Raw genomic sequence first — 9,293 nt, forward strand, 5'->3', positions numbered from 1 at the left:
GGAGAACCCCCCACAGGGCCCCCCGAGGGACACGGTCGAACGCCTTCTCCAAGTCCACAAAGCACAAGACTGTTTGGGCGAACTCCCATGCACCCTCCAGGATCCTGCTGAGGGTGTAGAGCTGGTACATTCTTACCCGCTGGGGCATAACAGAGTCATCCTCTCTAGCTCTGGTTGTATTGGTTGCATATGGTTTGTCTAACCCAACAGTGAACAACTGAACGAAGACTGTATGACCCCGGGGTCATGCATTTAGGCTCTAAAAATTGTCATAAAAGTTCTGTACAGATAAAACTCTTCCTACTCAATCGGAAATATTGATGCTGAAAACTGACCTAAGGGAAGTATTTCAATAGATACGTTTGTATTCATCTTTAAAAAAATGCTTTCCCTTTTTCTCCTTCCCAGCAATGGAAAGATGTGAACCTGCAGTGGAATCCAGACGATTACGGAGGCATCAAAAAGATCAGAATTCCTTCAGCAGACATATGGAAACCTGACTTAGTGCTGTACAACAAGTAAAAGAAGACTTTTTTTAATAATAAACACACAATACACTTAATTTTCCCTAAATATGCAAATATTGTGCTCACATTTTTTTCTGACTTTTCTCTCCTTCCTCTTCCTTTTCCCAGTGCCGATGGTGATTTTGCCATCATTCATGAAACCAAAGTCCTGCTGGAGCACACAGGCATGATAACCTGGAACCCCCCTGCTATTTATAAGAGTTACTGTGAGATCATAGTCCTTCACTTTCCATTTGACCTGCAGAACTGCAGCATGAAACTAGGTACCTGGACATATGATGGTACACTTGTCATCATCAACCCAGTAAGAGCAAATCTTTTTTATTTGAATAGCTTTTTGTTGAAAATGCAGTGTGTTTCTTATTCTCCAAAATGAGGCAAAATTAACCACAAAAACAATGTGTGTATTATTAAGATTTTTGGTTTTTATTTAAATACAGAGTGGTATAAAATTATCATGTGGTAGGAAAAGAAAAGAAACGTAGCAAAATATTCTCAACATATAATTTAAATGTTTGACATTTGTTCACAGCCCACTAACAAAACATTTTAGTCACGTTTTACTGCAGTTACAGCTGAACGTCTCCACCAGCTTTGCACATTTATAAATTGTGGGGACTATGTGATTGACTGGGACACCATGTGGAAGGTCATGGCTGGCATTGTGGGAGTGTTTTACCTATGATGCATTTGTGTTTTATCCCTCGGGTAAAAAATAAAAAGGAGAAAAGATGAAAGAGAGAGGAGATAAAAGGGAGATAATGATAAAACATCTTCAGGCTGTTTCATCACCTGCAAAGAAATGTAAAAAGAACAGCACAACCAACAAGACATGGTACAAGACATACAATTAAGTAACACCTATATACTTTCGCTGAAGTACAAGTAGTATTATTTAATCTGACATGTATACTGTGGTAGCTGAAGGTAAGAATATGGGCTGATGAAGATTCTCAGTCATCCAGGTAATAGTTATTCCGTAAAAGTAAAAAAAAAATCCACTGGACTTGGTTTCCAAGATTTGAAGACATTTTGCAACCTCTCCAGGAAGCTTTTTCAATTCAAATGTCTGGATCCGCAGTGAGTTTAAGTCTTTATATAGACAAGGCCTTGTATTGCTTGGAAACATGCAAATAGAAACCAATATGTGGGTCGTTTGGTTCCATTACAAAGGGGCAACAGTGGCGTTGGATGTAGGAGTTTGCCCTGAAATCGAAGGGTTGACGGTTCAAGCCCCGACTCCGACTTTCAGTGTCGTTGTGTCCTTGGGCAAGACACTTCACCTGCATTGTCTACTGATAGTGGTCAGAGGGCCCGGTGGCGCCAGTGTACGGCAGCCCCGCTTCTGTTTGTGCGTGAATGGGTGAATGAATGTAGTGTAAAGTGCTTTGGTCAAGTCTCCTGACTTGAATAAAGGCGCTATATAAGTACATGCCATTTACCATCGTTAGCCTGTAATATCTGAAACCTGTCTATGATTCCGAGGGTCGGTCGTTAAAGGGGGGGATTGTCTCCTTTCCATTTGCATGTTTCCAAGCAATACAAGTCCAGTGGATATTTTTAGGAATATGGGCTTTCTGTATGGAAGTGAATCTCTAAGAGGCGCCCCCCCTCAGAGCACCTACGCAAGCGCCGGGGGACCCAAAGCCCCAGATGCTCAAAGGGACCCCAAGAGCAAAGGCGCCAATGAGGGGCCAACCCAGGAAATCTGACCCCCACCAGGGGAGGAGGAGAGACGGCCCCGGGGAAAACTCCCAGCCACCGCAATGCCTGAGCCCTCGGGAGCAAAGGGGGACAAGTCTGGGGGCTCTGCCCTTTCCATGCTGTTATATATGATTATACTCCCTAGATAATGTTCAATAAAGTTTAATATACAAGTATCAAGCAGAACCCTTTGGCAACAGTCATACTGGTCTGCTTGTGAAAGACCTATATTGCCTAATAGGACACACACAAAAGAAAAATTCTTTTCACAATTTTAGCAAATTTCCTCTTTTATATCCATTTTCAAAATATAAAAAAAATGCTTTGTCACTATTATTTTTACAATAACAGATGAAAAAAACATTACTGGCAATATAGCAATCAAACCCCAGCAGCGACAGTTGTGTTATTTTTTAGCTACTCTGTAACTCGAACTGATGCAATGCCTATAGAACTAATTGATGGTTGAAAGTAAAATATTAAAAAGATTAGCAGTAGTTTTAACCTTTAGTATCAAAACCATTTTTAAAATATGACACTGGTGTAGATTAAAAAACTGCCTAGACCAAGATCATTCAGAACTTAATTAAAAAAGTAGAATAAATTGTTAAAATATTCAAAGGAAATAGAAAAAAAAGTTTTTTAATAGTCTACCCTAACCTTAATCTACCCTTGCTACAGGGTATTTTGCAGAATGTCCAGTTATAAATTCCATCAAGACTTTTCAATAACATTGTCTGCTTTTATAAAGATTGTAAATGTATTTCTGTCATGCAGAAATTTGTTTTTATCTTTTAATTTAACTTGTTTTTTATCTAAAAGGAATATGGTTGTCTATTTTGTGATTCCTCTCTTGTTTTAGGACAGTGACCGACCAGACCTCAGTAACTTCATGGAGTCAGGTGAATGGGTGTTAAAGGACTACAGGAGCTGGAAACATTGGGTTTACTACACGTGCTGCCCGGACACACCCTATTTGGACATCACTTATCATTTTCTCATGCTACGACTTCCCCTTTATTTTATTGTCAATGTCATCATTCCCTGCATGCTGTTTTCTTTCCTCACTGGACTGGTCTTTTACCTTCCTACTGATTCAGGTATGTAGACACTGAAGAAATATATATATTTTTTTCATTTATGCAAAAAAATTGTAATTCATTTGTTAAGTTGTCACATAATCTTGTAGAAAAAACATTAATCTTACTTAATCCTATTGGTCTTATTCATGCTGTTTGTTATTTCTTGAATTTGAATTTGCATGTTTTACTTCCAATAATAGGAAGACAAATATTGACAATTGTTGAGGTCTAGACTAGTCGTGAAATAAAACGCAGAATATTCAGTGTTTAAGAAACTGAGACAAACATATGAAAAAGTGCTCCTAAAACAAGAATGTGGAAACAGGAAAGCTTTTTAATAGACAAAAATTAACCAAACAGCTTAGTTATTTATTTACTTACTTTAAATTTTATTAGTATTATTCACTCATCTTACTGCTTTGTGAACCCTGCAAAAAAAATTTAATCTAAATAAGTCATTTTTTCTTAAAATCAGTGTATTTTTTCGTGAATTAAGGATTGAAGTGAGACACTTTGCCAATGGAACAAGACAATTTACACTTTAAACAAGAAAAAAACAATTGCATTGTCTTATTTCAAGTGCATAATATCTAGATTGCTTATTTTAAAAGTAAAAATACTCATTCCATTGGCAAAAAGTCTTATTTACCTGCTCAAATTAAGGGTATATACACTTAATGTAACACATTTTTACTCATTTTGAGATTGTTTTTGCGGTGAACATACTTTTTTAAGGTATGTTGTGTTTTCTCAAACTGGCTTGCTGCTTCCTGCACTGGAAAAACGATCTAGAAATAAGTTAAAATTTCTTAAATTAAGTGTATTTACCCTAAATTTGAGTAGGCAAATGAGATAGTTTGCCAATCGAATGAGTATTTTCACTCTTAGAATAAGATAATTAGATAACATGCACTTGAAATAAGACGATACAAATGTACTTTCTTATTTTAAATGTAAATTGTCTCCATTCCATTGGCAAAATGTCTCACTTTCCTCCTCCATTTAAGAAAAATGCACTTATGTAGATTTAAATTTTTTTGCAGTGTGTATTGTGTTTTCAGACTATGTAATGCTGTTCTTTTTTGTCTCACTAACTTAAGGTGAGAAGATGACCCTGTCCATTTCCGTCCTGCTGTCTTTGACCGTCTTCCTACTGGTTATTGTTGAGCTGATCCCGTCTACTTCTAGCGCTGTTCCTCTCATTGGAAAATACATGCTGTTCACAATGGTGTTTGTGATCGCATCCATCATCATCACAGTCATTGTCATCAACACGCATCACCGCTCGCCCAGTACACACACCATGCCCGCATGGATACGCAAGGTTTATGTTTTGCTTTGTTATAGGAACTGAGAAAGGCTGTATCTGTTCTGAAAATGATTTCTTAAGGAATTTCAACTGTGTTTCTCATCCGTCCTGTTAGGTCTTTATTGAAACCATTCCAAACATGATGTTTTTCTCAACGATGAAGCGCCCCAGTCAGGAGATCACCCAGAAGAGACTGTTCCCTACTGATATGGATATATCCGATATTTCAGGCAAGGCACAAACCTCTAAATGTAGTGTGGCACAAATAAAGTAAACCCTTTCATGATCCCAGGAAAGTTTAAAATTACAACAAAAAATGGCACTATTTACCACACTTTCAAATTGCTAATTTTCAAAGCAGTTTTCGTTACTTCTTCAAACGACCTTAATCAAAGCAGGAGGTTTTTGTTTTTGTTTTTGATGGAGGGATTCAGGTGTTTGTGAACACAGTTGGGGAGAATCATTAGCCACAATTTTGGAGGTACAATTGTTCTTTTTTCAACACAGAATACTGATTAGGAATCTTGGTTTGTTTTGCTATAAGTCAGCAGTCCTATCCTGGCAATAAAAAAAATATATATATATATGTTGGATTCAGGAAAAATAACTTTGCAAATACATAGAAATTGAGTCTGCACAGGAAAGAGGTTCAAGCAGCTTCTGCAGGAGCGGAAGGAAAAGCCCAACCCAACTTCAAGCTTTCCTTCTCCGAATCCCATCCTGCAGCCGTCTTTTATTAACAGAACATAGCACATGATTACAAAACAGAGTATTGTTCTGACAAAACAATTGATCAGTTCATAAAGACAAGATGCTCCATCAGAATGACAAGGCAGGATGGTCTCCTGACTGCACAAATAATTCATAAGCACACATTAATTTTATAATCATCATTGATTAAACCTGGCAATATATATCAAAGACATTAGAATAAAATGCATCTTTCTCCCACGGGGGAAAACTTGACAAAACAAGTTATCCAAAGAGGATTTACACACAACATTAAATAATATAAAATGTACAACATCTTTAAAAGTAAAAGAAAAGAAAGACATATTATGCAGCATTTCATAAAGAGGCATATGCAGGTGAATTATGAAATGTATGTAAGAGGAGGGAAAATATAATGTTTTTACCATTTTAATCTTAAACACTTTGGGACTGAATATTTATGTAAACAGTGGCAGTGTCAGTGTTGTTACTCAATACAGTTCCCTGTAAAGGTAAATGCCTAAATTTCCACGGTTTACAAGGTGGCAGTAATTTCCTATTGACAGATATGTTTGTGAACCTGTGAAAATTCCCCTCCTGTTCCTTTCTTTCCCTTCCACATGTGTGTATTGTGAGGAATCATTTTTGTAATAAGACCTACAATGGTCTCCCAGCTTGGGGTCTTTCTGCATGGAGTTTTCATGTTCTCCCTGTGCATGCGTGGGTTCTCTCTGGGACAAGGGTGTAACTTTGTAATGAAAGCTGGTGGGGACACTATAAGGCAGAGGTCACAGATTAGCGGACCGTGGTCCGGATCCGGATCCACCTGCAGGCTAATCCGGACCCAACCTGATTTAAAACATTTATAAATGACCGCATGTTTTCTCAGGACAGTGTCTAAACGTCACTTACGCCTCTACTCATGTTACCCTGAAATCCCACATCCTCCGTCTCCGCTCCGCCCCGCAGTGCTCCAGACCTCCTGCGCAAAGCAAAGCCTACAGCCTCCGCTGTTCCTCCTGTATTGCTTTGCTTCGACTTATCCTCAGAGCTTGAGGAGAGCATGCGCGATATTATAATTAAATTAGTACAAGCAAAACATGCAGAAATGAACGCTTAATTTAATATGACATTAAAAAAAATCCCCATCAGCATCCAGCATTTGTGCGGTTTCTGATGGAGATGAGAAATCTGCTTCCTGGTCTGTTGAAGAACCAATAGTTTGCATCCAATCTTTTAAATAAACAAAGCCCACTGCTCTCATTAAGCCAGAAAAAATAAAGAAAACAAACAAACTTTCAGTTCAGGTGTTTTATAAAATATGGGAATCAGGAAATTGTCTATATACCAAACTGAACAATTGTTGTTCTCTACTTAAAAAATCACTTTAGATATTAAAATAGAAAAAATTTTTTTATTTTTTTTTTATTTAAAAATTCGATGTATAACATGGATGCATAACTACCTAATTTTATTTCAGTGTTAAATTCTGTTTAAAGTAAGAGATCATTAAAAATGTCTCCAGACCTTTACTGGTTGATGATTCTCTTTATTGGGACTCCGCTGATTTTTAATTGGTTCCCCCTGCTATAAGGGTTAGGGATGATGAACCTGCAGTTACAGGATTTTATTAGGTTTTTGCTAAAAATAAGCCCAAACACAAATTTGAACGCCATATATTTATTCAGTGCTTTCATATTGCTGAGAATGCAACAGTAACTAAATATAAATATTATAATGTACAGATAGACTGGTTCCTTTAAGTGGCTCTTTTGTAACGGCTCAGAAACATCAGCAACATTAATAACAAATCTCACACATCTCATGTGAGATTTACAAAATGCCTTTTTAACTGTTCATCGGGGCCACTTCCTGAGAGGTGAGCCCAGAGGTGAGCAGCTGCCTTCTGTAAACTCTAAGGAAATTCTCTGATCTGAGTAAGATTACAATTTCTATCAGAATCTGTTGTCAAATCTCATGGTTATTTAATACGTGTCAACATATTCTCATTATCAGTTGGTATGAAATCGTACCAAAAGTTATGCACACTATTTCCTACATTTTGGACGTTTTTCCTCAAAAAACCACATCAGTGCGCATGCGCTGGCAGACAGAAAAAAAAAGCAGATCCGCGGACGGACGGAAAACTGGGAAAAAATGCGCAATCAGCACTTATTCATGTCTCTAACTATGTTGCTTGCTGTTTTATATCTTAGGGTTAGGGCTAATTGTAATTTATATTCTATGTTCGTGAATGGTGCGTCAGATGCACATGCGTATACGACGAAAAAAACTTCCAAAACGTACGAAATTACGGTGCATAACTTTTCATACGATTTCATACGCACTCATAATGAGAATAGGTTGTACATATAAGTTATGATTTTTTTTTTTTTATGGTTTGTCCCGAGTGATCTCTTTTCAGGAAAAAGAACTGGAGAGATAGAGCATCAAGGTGCACACACAGACCTAATCTTTAACAAAATAAGTTATAAACACTTAATAATTGTAAAATAATTAAGATCATTACATGTGATACTGTCGCCTGCTCATCAGGGCAAAATTAATCAAACCGCTTCTTGCTAGCACATGATGTATTTATGCATTCAGCAGACATGAGCTACTTCTTCCCCCAAGGGTCAAAAGAGAACATTTTATCTCCACACGTCCACAACTAGAGAGCAACAAGACTTTAAGTATATAAACTGGTAAAGATTAATAAATCCACTAAATAAAAATATGTACGCATAAAATAACATTCTCTGTAAGTATGTCTGTGCAGTGAAGCATATTTATGAGAGACATTCAAAAATTTCTAAAATAAAGTTAAAATAACATCTTTTGTGTTTAAAGTGCTGTAAAACCAAAACAATATATGACAAAAAAAACAAAACTAAAGCAATTGGTGACCAGTTTTTAAAAGGATTTTGAAAAAAGAAAAGACAAAGTTCTACCCTTCATAGGCTCATACCAATACGCTTGGACATAAGGAGTTGATGGAAGCACAACCTGGAACCAAACTTACATCCTTTCTTCTCTACAGGTAACCCCACACCCGCTAGTGTAACCTACAAGTCTCCTATGATGAAGAATCCTGATGTCCGCAGTGCCATTGAAGGGGTGAAGTACATCGCAGAAACCATGAAATCTGATGAGGAATCAAACAATGTAAGGGAGTGGATTAATGCATCATGGAAACATGAATCCACTGTTGGCCAAAACAATGCAACAGATTCTACACAAACATTTTCAAAACTTAAAGAGAGTTCCTATTTTGATATATCTAATCATACTTTTATTCATTATCTTCGGCTAATTCTGAATTGGGTCATTTGGGAATCAGTCTCAGGAGACAATTCCAGGCTCCTCCCAGTTAGGTGTGCCTTGAACGTCACCCAAGTTGGTTACTGCTGCTCAGGGGTCAAAATAGATTTAAATTCCCAGGGTTTTGATGTAAAAAAAATAAAATAAAAATACAAAGAGAAAACCACACCTAAATTGAATGAATATGCTACATAAAATGACAATACAAGTAAACATTTACATCAAATTTAAACAGATAGAAACACGAACAATGAGAGAGACATTTTCAGTGATCTATGTGCCTTCTTATTGGGCTCTCTATCCAAAAATAAACAGAATTCCATTAAATATTTAATTTGGATATAATTTAGGGATTCCTTTTGGTATAAATTAAAGAATGTTTAGTATGGCCTCTTGTGAGCTGGAAGAAATAAAATCTTGATAGTTAGACAAAGGGTTTGTTTACGCTTGGCTGAGGATGATCAGCCACATGTAGTTTATTAAGTAGCGATGGAAGATCCATACTACTGAGAGCAAACCATTAGAGTGGAGTGTGAAAAGCAGAATTTGTCTAGCCTCGTGAGACCATTCTGATCTCGCGAGCTTTCAAGATTTCACTCGCAGATCAGTCTGGCTACTTTCTGTTAAAGAAAATTT

General features: G+C 37.0%; 1 protein-coding gene across 1 annotated transcript in view; it reads left to right on the forward strand.

Annotated features, from left to right (window-relative positions):
• Positions 1 to 9,293, forward strand: part of chrna1 (cholinergic receptor, nicotinic alpha 1) — a 29,267-nt gene that overhangs the window by 13,623 nt on the left and 6,351 nt on the right. The window contains exons 3-8 of the mRNA XM_015392864.1: positions 409 to 518; positions 636 to 831; positions 3,094 to 3,331; positions 4,414 to 4,637; positions 4,738 to 4,852; positions 8,377 to 8,501. Coding sequence (XP_015248350.1) covers positions 409 to 518; positions 636 to 831; positions 3,094 to 3,331; positions 4,414 to 4,637; positions 4,738 to 4,852; positions 8,377 to 8,501 — 1,008 coding nt within the window. The remainder of the gene's footprint in view (positions 1 to 408; positions 519 to 635; positions 832 to 3,093; positions 3,332 to 4,413; positions 4,638 to 4,737; positions 4,853 to 8,376; positions 8,502 to 9,293) is intronic.

Source organism: Cyprinodon variegatus, unplaced genomic scaffold (genome assembly GCF_000732505.1).
Source record: "Cyprinodon variegatus isolate N-32 unplaced genomic scaffold, C_variegatus-1.0 Scaffold611, whole genome shotgun sequence".
Taxonomy (NCBI): Eukaryota; Metazoa; Chordata; class Actinopteri; order Cyprinodontiformes; family Cyprinodontidae; genus Cyprinodon; species Cyprinodon variegatus.